The sequence below is a fragment of the Branchiostoma belcheri genome, unplaced genomic scaffold, assembly GCF_001625305.1.
Source record: "Branchiostoma belcheri isolate BF01 breed outbred unplaced genomic scaffold, Haploidv18h27 scaffold149, whole genome shotgun sequence".
NCBI lineage: Eukaryota > Metazoa > Chordata > Leptocardii > Amphioxiformes > Branchiostomatidae > Branchiostoma > Branchiostoma belcheri.
Genome location: NW_017802924.1, coordinates 510,205 through 529,196, shown reverse-complemented (window position 1 = coordinate 529,196; position 18,992 = coordinate 510,205). Strand labels below are relative to the sequence as shown.

General features: G+C 37.7%; 1 protein-coding gene across 3 annotated transcripts in view; it reads right to left on the bottom strand.

Annotated features, from left to right (window-relative positions):
- LOC109465139 (dual specificity tyrosine-phosphorylation-regulated kinase 4-like) overlaps positions 1-18,992 on the bottom strand; it is a 66,375-nt gene that overhangs the window by 41,834 nt on the left and 5,549 nt on the right. For 2 of the 3 annotated variants that reach the window (XM_019762286.1, XM_019762282.1), the window contains exons 2-3: positions 16,319-16,453; positions 15,304-15,385 (exon numbers count right to left, since the gene is read on the bottom strand). In XM_019762286.1, the coding sequence (XP_019617845.1) occupies positions 15,304-15,385; positions 16,319-16,362 (126 nt within the window). In that variant the 5' untranslated portion in view covers positions 16,363-16,453. Of the gene's footprint in view, positions 1-10,444; positions 10,728-15,303; positions 15,386-16,318; positions 16,454-18,992 lie in introns of those variants that run through there. The other variant, XM_019762283.1, reaches the window with a different exon arrangement.

The window sequence follows — 18,992 nt, the reverse complement described above, 5'->3', positions numbered from 1 at the left end:
TAAAACAATTGTTATCTTTGGCCACACCCTTGGCCTGAAATGAACTCAGTACATCCTTTGTCCAGTCAATGCTATCATGACATCTCTAATTTGCTATTCAACTCTAAAGATCTACCAGGATTGTTACAGCAATTCAGTTCAGTGTTGTTAAAAGACTACCTAATAAGTAAGGCCACATCAATTTAATTTCTTGGTCAACGGATTTGCCCGCTTCATTTTTTTTATTTGCAAATAAAAATTAAAATTCAGAATCAACTGCAAAATGCTCATATTTTGCCCTGAACAGTTGAAAACAGTCCTTTCTTCCTAGTTGTTACAGTTATTTCAAAATTCATTGTTTATTTAAATTTTGAACCAGCCTGGTGCGTTGACTTTATGGCTCCTATCGTACCATTTTGGGCCATAAAAGGATGCTTAGGCCTGTTTTTATTGTTGTTGTTTTTTCGCCCACCCGCTCCATTATTTTTCTAGAAAAATCCGTTAACCAAGAAATCAAATTGGTGTGGCCTAGTCCATTGAAACAAGTTTATCATACTTTTATGAGCAAAAGCAATTTCTGGTAAATTCTAGTAACTTATTTAGTAAGAAAGACACAATCACTGGGATCACAGAAGGTGTTCTGAGGAAAAAGTTTCATACATTCTATTTAGATTCTTCTATTCATCATATAAATGTCTTTAATGAAGTTATGTCATGGCTGTGTTGTCAATTCTGCAGATGTCATAAATTAAATTCAGATTGTGAGTTTATTACTTGACGACAGGGCAATAAACAATGGTGCCTTTATTAGTAACAGCTTTGTCAAGAACAGTTTTGTAACAAACTTTGTGACAAACCACTACACTAGAAATAACACTTAGTAGTGGATAAAAGATTTTCGTTGGTTACTGCAAATTTCATCTGTTTTTCAACAATTGTTTATCAAGTAAAATATGAAGCCAACGCTTTGTGTGTTAAGTCAATTTGGTTAACAGTGAAATTTCTTAATAAAGAAAGTTACAGAATTTATGGCCTTTGTGGTAGCTATAGTCACCAATATGTGACCAGTTAACAACTGTTAATTCAAACAAAGACAGTTAATGTACAGATGTAGCCAAGATGACAAAATACACGGTCTCCAAAATCTGAAGAAAATATGTCTATAACAGATTACTTCTGTTATAGTCATCAATTTAATAATTAGTAAACATATTTCACATTTTCAGTCTGTCTTCTTCATCAAAATAACAAAATTTAATCTCCAAGCTGATCTTTTCAACTGGCAACTTGAAAACAGTGTCAAATTAACCGTTAAAAAAAAAAAACTGGCCAGGCAGTACTAAGTATCTGCACCTGTCAGATGGTGTAAAACAACCATAATATTACAAAAAAGAAAGCCTGATCCTTGGTAGTCATTCGCAATCGAAGATAACTGAATCAGATAAAACTTATAGAAAACAATCATGTGCAATTAAGTCCTAAACCTAACGAAGCAATGTTAAATAACCCAGGAGACAGCCAGTAGTTCTCCTATGGTAACAGGTTGCATGGTTATGCAAATTGACAGGTCCACATCAATACCTGGTCATTTGGTGCTCCACAATAGGTAATTATCAGGCCTGATAAAGACTGGACACACCTGTCCAACCTGATACTTTTTAGTCAATTCTCAGTTCTGGGACATACAAACACTTTCAAACACTGGAAGGGCTTGAAATTCTTTTTTAATTTACCTTTGCCAAGAAAGTTAATATTTTCTGTAGCATCTGTGTGCCCATGTGTCTGTGTGTACAAGTGTGTGCATTTTAAATTGTAAAATTGTTAAATCTTTTTGGAAAGAGTTTACCACTTGGTGGAATGCCAAAACTCAATCACCAATATCTTTAGAGGAAAAAGATATCCTTTATGGACACACGTCAGATATTCTTTTAAACAAAGCCATGTTGTTAGCTAAATATTACATCTTTAAATATATTGTACAAAACGAACCTTTTAGATTACAAAATGTGCGCCAACATTTAGAATAATTGATGTAAAGAGGGGTAAGCCATAACACACCATGTATTTATTTGTATGTATATTTGTATGTAAAATTTGAAATAAACGATTAAAAAAAAAATCTGTATGTCCAGTCTTTATCAGGCCTGATAATTATGCACAACTAATGATAATACATACATTTTATACAGCCTAATAAATCAAATCAAACCAATTCTGCAGAGTGTAGCATAATGTTGGACGTACATGTTCCCTTATATAACTGTATTCTCTTTTTCACATGTTGTTTGTTTGCTAGTATAGGGGTCTTCAGAGGATGTCATCCATAAAATTAAGTCAGTGTGGAGTTAACAGTAAAATTATACCCCATGACAAAAAGAGCAGGATTATGATAATAAAAAGGCCTCAGGGTTATAGGATTTACAGTAATAAGAGGTGAATTGCTATTTGATTGGACTGATTCTCATGGCAACATTCTCCATAAGAGAAAGCGCCAGCATCAATGAGCTGAAATAACAGGCTTGACATAGATGAGATGCCTGCTGGGAGATTATCATTGAAACCAGCATCAAGCATCTTATTCAACTGTCAGTCAAAATCTAGGAAGATTTGGTCCCATTGATGGTTAACATACCAGACATTATCAGCATTAACGCCAGATATTATGACGCCAGATTGACCATAAAATTTCATTTCGGGCTTTACTATAGGAATCATAATTTACAATGTTTGCTATTCTCAATATAATGCTTGATATTTGATTTATTCAAAACTCTTTATAGCTACTTTCATGCAGAGGGTTACTTATTGTGTACGTGAAAGCCAAATAAAACAAAAATTTAACTACATGTATACATGCAAAGCTTATCTAAGGCCACACCAATTCAATTTCTTGGTTAACAGATTCGCCTGCTTCATTTTTTTCTGATTTGCAAATAAAAATAAAAATTCAGAATCAACTGCAAAATGCTCATATTTTGCCCTTAACAGTTGAAAACAGTCCTTTTCATCCTAGTTGTTACAGTTATTCCATCTTTCAATGCAATGGTATCATTAAAAGTTCAAAATTCATTGTTTAAATTTTGAACCAGCCTGGTGTGCTGACTTCATGGCTCCTATCGTACCATTTTGGGCCATAATAGGATGCCTAGGCCTGTTTTTATTTTTTTATTTTTTTTTTGCCCGCCCGCTCCATTATTTTTCTAGAAATATCCATCAACCAAGAAATCAAATTGGTGTGGCCTAGTCCATTAAAACAAGTTTATCATACTTTTATGAGCAAAAGCAATTTCTGGTAAATTCTAGTAACGTATCTAGTAAGATTAAGACACAATCACTGGGATCACAGAAGGTGTTCTGAGGAAAAAGTTTCATACATTCTATTTAATAATATATATATTTACTAAATAATCATAATAGATTCTTCTATTCATCATATAAATGTCTTTAATGAAGTTATGTCATGGCTGTGTTGTCAATTCTGCAGATGTCATAAATTAAATTCAGATTGTGAGTTTATTACTTGACGACAGGGCAATAAACAATGGTGCCTTTATTAGTAACAGCTTTGTCAAGAACATTTTTGTAACAAACTTTGTGACAAACCACTACTGGTGTGGCCTAATGAGTCCCTAATAGAATATGTGAAACTACTGATCAAAGTGCAATTGTAATAGAAAATAAAGCTGATTTGTTAACCAAAGGACAGTTATATACAGGGTATACAGACACAGAATATAGACTCAAAAACAATCAAATGGCTTACAAAAGTACTGTTCTTTACTAACATTTTCATAATGTGTTCCTAACATCCGGTACCAAAAGAAGTCAATTTGCTTTGTCTAACAAGTTTGCAAACAAATTGCTTTTAAAAACAAGTCACTACCTCAAACCAAGGTTATACAAACATTGACACATGGATGAAGGACACTTTTTAAGGGTGCGTCTTTGATGGTTATCTTTTAATTTTCCAGCCAAGAGTGAACTGTTTGTGCTGAAAGCATTCATCTTCCACTGTCTCAAAAAAAGAAGCCATACCCAGACTAGGTCAACAAGCCAAAAAAGCATCCTTTTACCTGCATATACCCAGTAGGTGGAGGTAGACATCAGAAATACCTGCACAAACACTTACAGAAGTCAGAGACACAAACAGCTTTAGTTTATGTTCAACTGCAGTCCCAAATGAAGTTGCTAGGGGGCCCTAAAATCATTGTCATGCCAACATCTACACTAATATTTACTTTACATTGACTTTCATATCTTGAATACATACTAGATTACAGCAACTGTTCTTACTGTATACACCATTTGGAATGTAATAGACACATAAAACAACTTAACAATGGGCTGCTTCAATTTAAAGTTTTTAAGTGACTTTTAGACTAAGAGACTAACTAGTGCATGTAGCAATACACTCTAGTAAAGTAACATACAAAATCATGACACCTCTTGCGTCAATTCAGTAGATCATATCGCCTTCAAACAAAGTGGCGTACGCCCTGGAAACCAGGGTCGCCGCACGCCAAGAGCAAGACGATACGGGAGAACCGACATGCGTCATGGTACATTCTGCACAAAGGTTGGATTCAGGCCAACTACGCGATTGTGTATGTCAATACACAGTCTGGACTTTAAAAAAGGGGCACTTTAGACTGACGACGGTTCAATAGTCGTACGAATGTTTATCGTCAAGATGTTGCCGGCGACGGTATTTTACCACCGTCTAAAGACGATCAAAATAGTTGCACGACGGTAATCCTCGAATCGTCGTCACTACCACCTCGGACCCTATCGTGCGATCCTTCAGTGGGGGGTCCGAGGAGGATTTTCCACCGTCTAAAGCGAACCGTCGCCGGCGAAGGAAGTGGGAGGTCATTGGCCTTATGCAAATAAGCCTGCAAGCGTATTTCATGTCCTAGCACATCGCCTGTATCATTAAATGTCGTCAAACCAAAGACTTTATATCGTCATACGTGTCTAGTACAATCCCCTGCCACCAATCGCTACTTCTCCAGTACGAACCGATCCGCCGATCCACATTTCCCGGCCAATGTAGCCAGGCCGACGGCAGCACCGAACCGTCCGAACGCCGGGTTCAAACCCGGAGTATTGCCCCGCTCGGTACATGTGCCATATACCCCTTCTTTGCTGGGCACAAAGTCGGCGTCTCATCCACAGGACAATGAGTTAAAAGCAGAATAAAAACAATCTGCTGCATCATGCCGAAAAAGGGGTTCTCTCGCCATTTTGAATTGGCGCGCGGCGTGCCATCCTGCGCTGCGGGTGTCCACCACACTTTCTGGTCATGTGTCTAAAGCCAGCCGTCGCCCACAACGATTGTCGTGCGATCGTATACCGTCGTCAGTCTAAAGTCGGCCAAAAACTTTTTTTTAGGTTAAGGCCATGTTGATTTGATTATATGGATGACATCCTAGGCCTCTGGGAACCCCGAAACTGATGCGAGCATGAATAAAAAAAAGTTTGGCAAAAAAAAGTTGCTTTCATTATGAAATCTATGTGCATGAAGGACACAAATGACACAGAATATGGTAAATAAGCTACTCTTCAAATTCATTTCTTTGCTATCTCATCTTTATATTTTTTTGTTTAATTTTGGCATTCTATGACATTGGTATCGTTTTCCATTTTTTTTGGCAACTTACAAAAATATATTTGCTCATTTTGCAACTGTTTTGTACGATTTACAGTATGGTTGAAAACTTTTTTGGGGGAAATGGCCAAAAATTCATGCGCGCGTGGATGTCATCCAATCAACATGGCCAAAAGGCACCCAGAGTGATTTCAGGGCTGCCGTACTGCTGGATTTTCAAGTTAATTTTCTTGTCATTTTTCAGGCTCCATTTTTTAAAATGTAGTAAATTGAGACAATCCAATATCATAGCAAACATAATCAGATACCTGTAAGGTAAAGATGTGATGCCGCTGACAGAAAACGGTTGCTTGTTTTGTATCATTGACTTCTTCTAGCAATTTATTGGTGGTACCAGAGAATAAGTAACTCCTCAGTGTAGCTTCTCTTTGGACTACATTAATTTTGTATTTCAAATGCTTCTGAATTATGCCATAATGATGAAATTGTGCTAAGGAATATTCTAAACATCAATTACATCACTTTTCCTCATCCAGAATATTTTTGGATTGCCACCCTTCCTTGCTCTTCTAAGTCTAGATATAAATATTTGCAAGAAAAGGTTAACTTGTGTTTCTGACATTATGTCTGGAATCTTTTTGTCTTCTCAAAGATTTTAGGTTAAATTTTGGCCAGCCAACAAGAAACCGTCATTGACGGTCATTCCGTGAAGCTGAGCTCATACCAGGATAACCGTACCAGATTATCTCTGATGATATTCCAGGATCAACAAGAAGGATTAGGAAAAATTGAGAAGTTTCCGCCGTGAAGCGGAAATCCTGGAATAAAACGGTGAAATTATCCTACAGAAGAAAGAAGATTATGAAGACTTTAAGTTGATACCAGCTTTAAGGAGGGTTGGTTGCATACACAGTTCCACAATCAAGATTATGAATAACAGTGGCATAAAAGATTATGGTTTAGAAATGGATAAAATTAGCAAAACAACTTTGAAGGAAACTTTTGTACATGGTACAATATTATTATACATGGTACAATGCATGGCAACAACTAATTTCAAACATAGTACAAACTAGACCTACAGAAAACTTAATACAATGTATAATCACTAAAACAATAACAGCTCACATAAGTCTTTGATATAATTTTACAATCGATTAGGGCTAATCACAAGTTTTGGTATTTTTCCGATATCTGAGATGATTATATTAAAGCCATGTCTGTCATATGCTTTGCAAAACTGACCTTTTCTGGGTCAGATGAAACCCAAAAAAATGGCTCAAAAAGCTTCTTTTGAATCCAGTAATTTGATTAGGAAACCCAACCCTGATTGGTCAGACACGCAATGTTTTCTTATCTGTATAATTAGGTCACCAGAGGGGACACTGCTGAATAGGAATGCCACTTCTAATCAGGATTTTGCCTTCAGGTAAAGTTGCAGCTGACTTGAGTCCAAGTTAAATAGACTCTGGAATAAACACATTGTACCTCAGGTGTTTCAAAATCTGTGATGACTGATAGTGTGAAAATAGTCTGATCATTTAATTAAAACTTGAGACTTGAAACATTTCTGATATTAAAGCCATTCAATGCAAATTGCAATTTCAATATTCAAAACAAAAAAATATTCTGGATGAGGAAATCTGTCTGATTTACTGCCATTTCTTAGCACATTTTCATCATTTCATACTTGGATAATTTGAAATGGATCCCAAAAAAGTAATTTGAGGAGTCTACTTATTTTGTGGTAACACCAATAAATAGCTAGAATCAGCCTACAAATGTATGTAAGGAAACAAGCAACCATTTTCAAAGTGACATAATATTTTTGCCTCACAGATATCAGTGTGCTATGGGATAGGACTGATTCAACTTACTACATGTCTAAAACTGCTATCTACTATTATGGTTTACACATGGTTTACATGCATTCATATAAGACGCTTATTTGGGCATTCAGAAAAAATTACCATCTGGATTGTACAATCCAACAGGTTGCTGCAGTTTAGATTTGATTCAACAGGGGGAGCTCCACTGCAATGTTTTCTTTCTAAGGCCACAACGACTTAGTCTTATGGATGACATCCTCTGAAGACCCCAAAACTAGTGCGCGCGGGCAAATAAAAAAAATTCCGGCCGAAAATAAAAATGCTACTAAACTACAGGAATATTCTGTACAAAGCTGGTATCCTGAATTTGCGGCAGTACTTATAGTGACGTATACGACAAGCCGGCACATGCTGGCTTTTTGCGGAATTGAGAAATATTATTATTGTTATATGAGTATGGGGTAATTTACAAAACAAGAGTACAATTTCTAAAGTATTTATTGACAAGTAGTGATTTCAGAGATCATTGTCTGACAACTAGCAATCAGAAATATTCCACAGCACAAATATTATGACTGGGTACATGTAGATACCTTCAAAAGCTCTGAGTATTTTATCAACAAATTTGGAGCAAGGTTAATCAAGATATATTGCGTCATATTTCTACTTAAGTTGCAAGACAAAACATCAGTCTATAATACACATGAATTATGAATGGCTTACATACTTATGAGAATATAAATTTGTGTTAACAAAACAGTAAGTTTCAAATGGCTAATATTGATACCATATCTTGTGATGTGATTTTTGTTAGCAAAATATATGACTCAGGTTGATTAAAGTTATCTGCACTTTTCTACCAGATAAAGGAACAAGTTATTTCATTAACTGTTACCTTTTTATCTCTTCAGCATACAACATGTCGTACATATCAAGTAACAAAACCGCTGTTATGAAGCAAAGTTGAAAGGCACCCAAATTGATTTCAGGGCAAGTAAACAGATTGGATTTTCATTTTAAAAAATCAAATTGTCATTTTTTAATGTAGTAAAAACCCTCTCCCAAAGCATACTGACATCCTGATATTGCTGATGGAAAACAGTTTGTTTCATATTTTAGGCTAGTTCTAGCTATTTACAAATTAATTAATGGTCCAAAAAAATACAGGGACCGTTTGCAAAGCTATATAGTTTTGGTTTTGAGGAGGTAAGGGTCAGACAAAATATATCAAGATTAAGTTTTCATCATTCAAAGTCCTGTGTGTACAAGATTTTATAGATTAATTTTTATACACAAGAGTGAGATACCTCGAAGTGCCCAGAAGTGGTCTTTTGGTCTTGTATTGAGCAATTTTTTGACAGAAAAACATTTAAGAAATAAAGAAAGCCTGTCAACATCATTTGATTTAGTGGTAGGGAAATTTCATATAATACCAGTTGACATGTATAGTGTCGATATGCAACAAAATTCAAATTAACAAATTTTGAAAAACATCATCATGATAGATGTAAATGGTAATAATACTAGTAACAATAAAACTGTAAGTTTAAATAATTCATTGATCACACTTAGGAAAAAGAATTGAGTTCACCCATATAAACAAGACTGTCCAACATACTAGTATGAGATCATTATCTAAAAATGTACGTCACAAACCCACAGCACACAAAGGACTCCTAACTTCCATTGAGAACCCTGACAGCTCCCCATTATGCAGCTATGATTGGCTCCAGATCCTCAAGGTTTGACGTCAATGTAACCTCAAAATGCCTGACAAAATTTCCCCATTATTGTTACATGACAAAAATACATAAAAGGGTTAGGTGAATGAACTCCATCAATCGGACAATGAACTCCTTGCATTCCTTATGTCAAGTGAATTAATCAATTGCTATATCATAATTAATTAGACGAGAGATCCACTGCAGTTTGAGAACAAGCTGCTAGGGGGCCTAAACTCACGTCACTTCATTCGTGACCATTGCATGTCCAGATCAGGACATATCAAACTGGAAGTTCAGCTGCCTCCTACAATCTAATCTATATTTTGAGATTTTATCAAGACCTACCAACCAAAATCCATCCAAAGCCTAAATGTTGAGTTACATGTTTAACACATATGCACACAGACACACACACAGACATACATAACACATGAACACTACCAAAATCATCAACTTCTTGGTAAAGGTTATTGAGAAAAGCTGAGTCCTTCCCAGTGTGAGAGTATGTAGGTGGTATTTTGAGCGATTCTCATCTATCCTGCCCACAATCTTGACAATGATCATTCTGGTAATACTCATTTTCACCTGTGTAAAGTGAGGAAAGTCATGTTGAGTGCCTTTCCCAAGGGTACAAGATCATCAGGACCTCTTGGTTCTTAGCCGAATGCTCTGCTGTAATACACCACATGACCCCACAGGTCTGACTCTTGAAGTAAAGAAATTTTGCAAAACGATTGTCAATAGATTTGATTACTTCTAATAGGGTGCATGTCCGCCTATGTAAAGTCCCCTTTCTTAGACTGACATGTAGACATGTAGACCTTGACACTTTGTTTGAACATTATCTTTTCTTATAGAAAAAGTTGTATAACCTCACACATATGCAGGTTATGGTGATTTACATGTATCAGGTGTAAAGGACCTGGTGGTCTTTTGTAGTTACTCAGAGTTAAGGTTGAAGGTTCTGGGTTCGAATCCATGATGGAGCTGGGTGTTGTTCCCTTGGGAAAGGCACTGAACACTTACTCCTCCCTTGTGTCATGACAGGTGAAAATGAGTACAAAACTTTTAGGGATGTTTCTCACATTAAACATAAAGCTGGAGGTACTATGTTTAAGGACAGTCACACCTCAAGCATGTTACAATCCCACCACACAAAAGAGGGGTCCTTCCAGCTGCAGCGTGAGTGGTTCAAACCTTACAGGCTCTGGTCTCATAACACCTTGAAAAGGTGATCCTTCCACAATGTGTGGTTAATCTTCCTTTCAGCATAAAATTAAGGAAAATTTTAGAGTCTGCCTTACCCGAAACTTCCAATTCCACTCCATCCGAATACCATCCTGACTGGCTCGGAGGGTTATTCTTGGCTTGCCCTGCATGTCTCTCCTGGTCAGCACAAATGTCAGACTGTGTTTACTAATAAAAGACTACCTCAGTCTGTCTCCAAGCTCTGAATGACACCAAATACCCTGTGTTATGTCACTCAGAACATCCATTCTGCACAATCTTACCAACTGACAGCCTCTCAATAGCTACTGGTATACGTAGTGACTTCACAGAGCCCAATCACCAAGTATCAAATTAGCATATTACTGTAAATCAGCTTAAATCGGTCACTTTGAAATTGGAAAGACCCTGGGAATTCAGGTAATCTAATTAACACAAAGTTTTCTCTAACTGTATCACGATATCATTTATGACAAAAATACACATCATGTAAAAGACAATTATATGAAGTGTTTGGTACGCTCACAGTGGTAATATCATAAATATATAAATTTGTTTCTTTTACTGTTTTCTCTTTTTTTCTTAAGACTTGGAAGATACGTGACTGTTGACCAGCATACATGAACAGTAAAGCCATCCACACAAAAGCTCTGCACTAGTAGTACATGTACTTTGCTACCTGCCTGTCAGTGAACAGTTGTGTCTATAAATCCCAGCAGCAGCGTGGGACTGTTTAAACAACATTCTTCAGCATCTAATTAGAAATGGGCATGATTGCTGCGACTGGCAGCAGTAATAAGCTGTAACATGAGAAAAATGAGGTTAAAGTAACTTAAACTGATAGAAACACTCTGGTGCCAGTGGTATAAAATACTCAATATTGACAAAGTTTAGATGTAAAATTTGAACTGGGCTACCTGCTGGTACCAGTGAGAACTGACTTCAATGTCCCAAAATTAGATAAAAGAGCAATTGTAATCTTTCTGAAATACAAAAATTTTTACAGTAGTAATAACTAGATTTTAAAGAGTAGAGTGAGTGTTCAAGTGAAACACGTTCCATTTCCTGATTATAGTAACTGAACTGTACATGTGGTTGTTTTACAAGCTTCTATGCTTCTATCAGATTTTCTTTTTGATCTGTAAATTGTACGTGTAGCTAAGATACTGAGTAATATACTCCAGCACTCACTGGTAATAAGCCATGAGCTTTAAGTCACTCAACAACATGACTGGCCTGAGAGAAACCAGGTTACTGCAGGAAAACAAGGTAACGTGATGACCGGCAGAAATGCAGCAGAACGAAGTGGCAGCCGCATGCCAGCGTGCAAAATACCGTGCCGCGAGGAGCGACAATTTACGTGAATACCATTCTCTGAAACCCTTCCTCTGGGGGGGTAATACAATTAACATTTACACACGTCACAACCCCCTTCCCCCAAACTGTCCTTCCTCAAGTGTTTACATAGACTTGTTGATATAAAGCACAAGACATAAACAGTTTGACAAGGAGTGGAAGGGTTTAAAAGAGGGTTATGCAAAGGCCACTTCAGTCGTGGTTTTTGTTTGCCCAAACCAGCGCCGCAGACGACTGTGCTTTGTGTGGAGGGACAGGGTACAAAAGCGGGCAAAGTGATCCGCCACGGTTCATGGTAGACCCTGGATAGAAGCTTTGCTGGACACAACTAGACCAGCACTATTGAGACAACACTACACGAGGACGATCAGTAAGGGCGACATGGTTGAAAAACCCTCCATGTGACAATACAGCTCACTACCCTTACCCTAAACACTTAAACAAAAACAACATCAAAAACATTTTAGCACACAAACTTAAAAGTAAACTTATTTATAGCCAACTGATAAACATTGGTGTAAAGGCTGTACAATACCGTAAAAATTAAAACATTCGTGATTTGGTTTGGATGGAATTTAGCCCTGGGATATCATCAAAACCTGTAACATTTAATCTTTTACTTGAAAAAGACAAAGAAAATTGGCCTTGGAATTATCAAGTGCAGTCTAAAAGTGTGGTAGGACACATATTATATGTAACCTTGTCATTAAACAATAAAAATAGATAGAGTGATTTTATTCGATTTGGATGCACAGACAATGAAATATAAAATACCAGAAATATTTTCATTAATTTTGCAAATACTGAAATTCCAGCATTAGGCCACACCAATTTCTTGGTTAATGGATTCGCCCGCTTCGTTTTTTCTGATTTGTAAATAAAAATAAAAATTCAGAATCAACTGCAAAATGCTCATATTTTGCCCTGAACAGTTGAAAACAGTCCTTTTCTTCCTAGTTGTTATAGTTATTCCACCTTTCAATGCAGTGGTATCATTAAAAGTTCAAAATTCATTGTTTAAATGTTGAACCAGCCTGGTGTGTTGACTTCATGGCTCCTATCGTACCACTTTGGGCCATAACAGGATGCCTATATAGGCCTGTTTTTTTTTTCCGCCCGCCCGCTCCATTATTTTTCTAGAAAATCTGTTAACCAAGAAATTAAATTGGTGTGGCCTTATGAAGTAGTTTCCTAGATTTCCTGGCAGTAAAAAATTGCCAGATTGTAATCTGTCTGGAGGCAGCCATGTTGGTTGCTAGGAGCAACAATACACCAAGCAGGTGACAATACACTATAGTGTGCTAGAGGACGATGATCCTCAGACATGAATATACTGTCATTACAGTACGCTGAACAAACTACAGGACTGCAGGGATTCACAGGGAAGACAGTCCTCATTGACAGGGGACAATCATGTCTACATTAATCACAATGCTAAATTAATTATTCATGTCAAATTTTTGTTTGGCAAGAATAATTTGTCATCATATAGTTGATGGATTGATTTTCTGCAGGCTTCGTGTGTTTTCAGCTTATCAAGTAACCACAACAGAGTCCCTATGCAACAGAGCAATTCAGAACCATGTACAGTTTGATATGACCTGACATATATTCATACCTTTATTAATATTAAATGCAGCCTCAAGAGCCGAGGCCATTTTCTAAGAGAACACAATTTTATTACTAAGCATGAAAATTGAAAGTTCATTTGTGTTGGAAGTTGGCGTCGGGTGGTGTCGGGTGGTGTAGTGGTTAGAGCAATAGACTGTGAACCGGGAGACCCGGGTTCGATTCCGGGTCGTACCCGGTACATGTCTGAACATGCGCCCCGACGTTGTGCCCTTGGGAAAGGCACTTTACACGACTTTCCTCACTCCACCCAGGTGTAAATGGGTACCTAACTTCGGTTGGGGATAGTCGTATTGAGGTCACCTTGTGGCGCCGAATGGCAGCCGCACAGACCCTTGCGACAGTTCCACAAAATAATTGTGGAACAAATTGTATTATGTATTATGTGTATCATTTGTATTATTTGAATGTTGTAATTGTTGTGATTTGTATTGATTATGTGATACCCTGCATCAATTCAGCCGTATAAAGGCTGCAACTGCACAGGTACTGTTTGGACAATAAAAACCATTATTAAAAACCAAGTTAAAGCTTAGTCTTTATTTCACAATTCTATTAATACAAAATCCACTAAATTTGAAAAATTTAGTTACATATTAACAAGGAATTGAACACTTTACTAAGTAGTGGTCCTCCACGCAGACCCATGTGTGGGGATGATGAAAATGATGCCCACCTACATGTAAGGCCACACCAATTTAATTTCTTGGTTAACGGATTTTTCTAGATAAATAATGGAGCGGGCGGGGAAAAAAATGAAAATAAAAGCAGGCCTTAAGGCATCCTATTATGGCCCAAAATGGTACGATATGAACACACCAGGCTGGTTCAAAATTTAAACAATGAATTTAGTATATAATTTAGTACAGTAACTAAGATGCAACTTGAAATTAGACACATTCAAGAACTTTGTTTCAAAGATACAATTTCCCACAAACTGTTAGTAATATTTTCACTTGTAAAGTAAAGTTCTGCACTTCAAAGGCTGTGATTATGCTATAAGCATGAAATTGTTATGAAATAGTATCATGTATCTATTTCTAGCTCCATTCAATATTATGAAATAAAAATGTAATGTAATATAGAAGGAAGCATTAAATTTTACTCTTTATTTAGATTCCAGCCTCTACATACATTATTATGTAATATAATAGTAAATTCAGCAACATACATTGTGGAAGAAATGCTTGTATAATATATAGCCTGTGTTTATGTATAAAATTAGATTTTTGCAGTTTCCTGAATATAATAAAAAAAGGCTTCCAAATGCAATTTAAGGGTGGCAAAACTCATATTTGTGTCATATATAGAATTATATTGACACAATTACAAGCCCACATTTAACACATTTGCATCAGTATTTGAACATACATCCCTATCCCTCTTTTACAGATACTTTCACTTCGATGTTCAGGAGAACTTGCACTTCTTGTTCCGCCGCTCAGAACCTTTCAGCGTGCCACTAGGTTCTCTTCCAGTTCTCATCAATACACCGTCAACATACCCGTCTCCAAGTCATTTTACAACAACAGCTTCTTACCTCGAACTGCAAAATTATGGAACTCTCTTCCAAACAGTTGCTTTCCATCCGACTACAATCCACAAAGCTTCAAAACAAAGGTCCACTGCCATCTCCTGACATAACTACATTATACTCGTAAGTACCTCTAGCTCTATGCCTAGAAGTGGCCAAAAATACTTGGCCTTGCATTGAGCGACACCGTTAAAAAAAAAAGCCCAGGGTGGTGTTCCCACAATCAGCCCAGGGCTCTATCCGACTAAGTATTTCTGTCCCAATTTTGGGTAAGTAACCCGCCATATTTTGCCCATGAATGTGACTATAGATTGGAAAACCCTTGTTCCAACTTTTATTAAAATATACTATGTAGAAAAGTGACTGGTTTTCAACCGTTTTATAATAAAGGGCCATAGAAAAATGAAGAGCACATACCCCATGTTTTGAAGGTGGGAGAGGTTTCAGGAATGGTAGAACATTTTTCCGATCTTGTCTCTCTGCTTTGCTGACCTGAAGCCTAGTACAACATTCAAGACAAGCAATAAATAACAGGAATTTATGCACAACTGAATCATTAAAAATGACTGAACATGCAAAGTTACACTAAAAATTGCTGCAGATAGACTTTTCTGTGTTGACGGCTCAGTTTTTGCCATTATCAAGGTCAAGGAATAGAATACCCCTTTCTACAGTACTTATAGTGCTTCCTTGCTCTTTTGGACTCTTCAACAAAGTAATGCAATCATGATGGTAAGATATAAAGACTAAGAATCATCGGCTGTCTATAGTAAACTGAATGGCTACTGAGAAATATCAAAAACAGACACAGGGCAGTATATTCTTAGTAGCAAAATCTTCTCAAAGCATAAGAATCATTTGAAAGTTGTTAGTACATAATATACAGCATAATGCTTCACGTATCAATTGTCGCCTATGACTACTTGTTACATATACCAAAGGAAAACATATTGTTTTTGCTCTGTTTCCTCTTCTTCTTCTCCAAACCAATAAGGTCAATGACCTGAACTAGACATCTGTCACCATGGTAACTGGTGTTGGATTACATAATTTTGCAATTTTGTAGGAGGGATTTAGACCATATATATATTATATCATTGAAAGTTTTGAGTAAGAATTAACAGAGCAGACCATATATGAAGGTAAACATCACGCATTTGCTTTGCAAATTACCTTTCTAGTTGTTATGAAATTGAATAACTGGGCAAGGATGTATAACCAAATACACAAAGTTTACCATTAAAATTAAATCATCATAATTGCACTTTCAAAGTAGTTTCAAAGTACATGTACAAGTGGGTTGCATGAGAGGACACTATAGCTAGTATGCCCTCATTTACATGTACTACTAAGAGTGTGCCACATATATACAACCTTAGAAAATAAAGGAAGTCCTCTAGACTTCTTCTAAAAGTAAAAGAGAAATACTTACTTCTTATCAGTGTTGTAGCTCATGGTAAGGTCCTCTAGACTCATAGCTTTCAAACGTCTTTGTTCCGGCACAAAACACCACTCAGAAATCCCACAATCATATCATGATCTGGACTTTCCCTCTGCCCACAGCAACCTGGGAAGGAGAACAATATGTGGCAGTGTTAGTTCTGTTGCCACGACAACGCTGATTGATGGACAATTAGGAGACCGGTAACAAGCTTAGGGGAGGAGTGGCTTTGGGAAAGTGTGTTTTGATGGAGAGTCATTCCCTGTAATTGCAGATTAGGACGTCAGAAAAACATTCACAGGTAGTTCTTTAAAACCATTTATACACATTATTAAGTTTAGATGCTTGACAAGTTTTTAAGACAAAAGATTTTATGCTATATCAGTCAGAAATAGTTGATTAGAAGGTCAAAAATATTCAAATGTAGCACTTTAGAGTTTTTAAAACCATTTATATACATTATTACGTTTAAATGCTTGACAAGTTTTTAAGACATTATTGATATGCTACGGAGTCAGTAATAGTTGATTAGGAAGTTATTTACACATTATTATGCTTGTCAGATTCTGACAGATTTGCTGATTTGAGGGATTAACACATTATTGGGTTAAGATTCTTGGACGGATTTGAGGGCATTTTTCACTGTAAAGACCAAATTCTCCTCTATTCAGGTAATTGTAGATTAGGAAGTCAGAAAGACAGATTCTGACAGATTTACTGATTCGAGGGATTAACACATATTAGGTTAAGATTCTTGGAAGGATTTGAGGACATTTTTCACTGTAAAGACCAAATTCTCCTCTATTCAGGTAATTGTAGATTAGGAAGTCAGAAAAACATTCACAACATACATTGTATGTTTTTAACAAGTTAGTGTTTAACTTAATAAGATACAACTAAGTTGTGACTACAATGAACAACACTGTAATTTATAATATAACTCACTTCACTAAATAAGCCTACTATAACTACAGGTAAAAAAATTAGGATATAGGAATTTTTTTTCTCACACAACCAGTGAGTTTCTCACCTGCTTACGGTTCAATGTCTATCAGACACCTTCCTCGGGGCTTACCGGTAATTGTTTATTAGAACGTCAAAAAAACAGTTCTTCACATCTATTATCAGCTTAACATGCCGGCCATGCTTTAGGATAGTTACAACATGTAACACAGGCTGAAAACAATGACTACAGAACAAAACTCTCAATCTTCCTTGGATGATTCAAAACCACACTCTTGCCCTTAGGCCTGAAAGTGCCAGCAAGTCATTTAAGGACAGTTTCAATGCTTATACTATAAGTTATAGTAAATTGACAAGAATGTAGATGCACATGCTACTACTACTACTATCCGTTTATCATTTTATGACTAAAATAAAGAATTACTTTATTTGTTGTTTAGCATAGGCTATAGCTAACGAACGGTCCCCCCATACGAGGGGGGACAAGCGACACTACTCTGTGTAATCTACAACAGATGCTGGCCAGCGTGGCCAGTGTGGTCACTCAGACCCTGCGTTTCTCGGGTGCGGCCGCTGAAAATCAAGTGAGCGATGTCGGCAAACTTTGACTTCAAGGCGTGGGCCTCCGAGGCCAAACTCTCGTCCGTGACCATCAAAAAGATGGAGGAAGCCGACCTCACGGAACCAACTGCCCTTCAGTGTGTGACGGCGGAGATGTTGAAAGACCTGGAGGTCACGATCGGGCAGTACGCTTTACTCTGCAAGGCTACCGCGAAACTGCAGGTCACAACACCAGCGAAGCCAGCCCTGCAGAAGGTCACTCTGGAAGACCTAAAAGCGGACCAGGCCCTCAACGCCCTTCTCGCCGAAGTCGACGACACAGCGGAGGTCATCAAGGACGACGACCAGTCGTTTTACCTCACTTCCCCGACTTCCAAGCCAGGTGAGAAGCCCTTGCTTATACCCGATTTCGTCGACTCTTACACTCAGCCTGAAAGTGATCACGAGATTGCTAGGGATGGCCAGACGGCCATCATCTTACGTACCAGCAAGACCAAACCAAAGCTAGAGTCCATTAAAGTTCCAGCGTGGTCTGCGGCTAATGCCAAAATCATGGACGCTCTGATCAAGGACAACAAGCTTAAAACTAGGCAGGATATCTCGGACTATCTGAGTTATACGATGAAGGTTTCTGAGCTCTTCGAAGTGTTCGATTGTGCATCGGTAATGTTGTACGACAACCAGTACAGGGTCATCCAACACCGCAATGAGTTTCGCTGGGGCAAGGATTCCGAGCACCTCCACTCCCGCTTCCTACGAAGTAAGCCGGCCTATGCTCCCCCAGCACGGCCACAGCAGCGCAGACCCGCGGCAGCACGGGCAAAGACGACGGACGGTCAGGAGATCTGTAGTCAACTACCAGAACCAGACAGGATGGCCCGCCGTGCCACGTGCAACTAGCCCATGTGTGTATCGTCCCAGGCTGCGGGGAACTCCATCCACAACACGAGCACAAGAAGCAAAAATAGCAATTCGTGGAGTCCCCACTGAACAGCGAAGTATGGCTAACCGAACTTGCGAACGACCCCGACAAAGATTTCTTATTAGATGGAGTGCAAAACGGATTTCGTATCCTACCCGACAACATTGAACTTTCCCCTGTAGAATGCCATAACTACAGGTCAGCGACTGACCCCTCCGT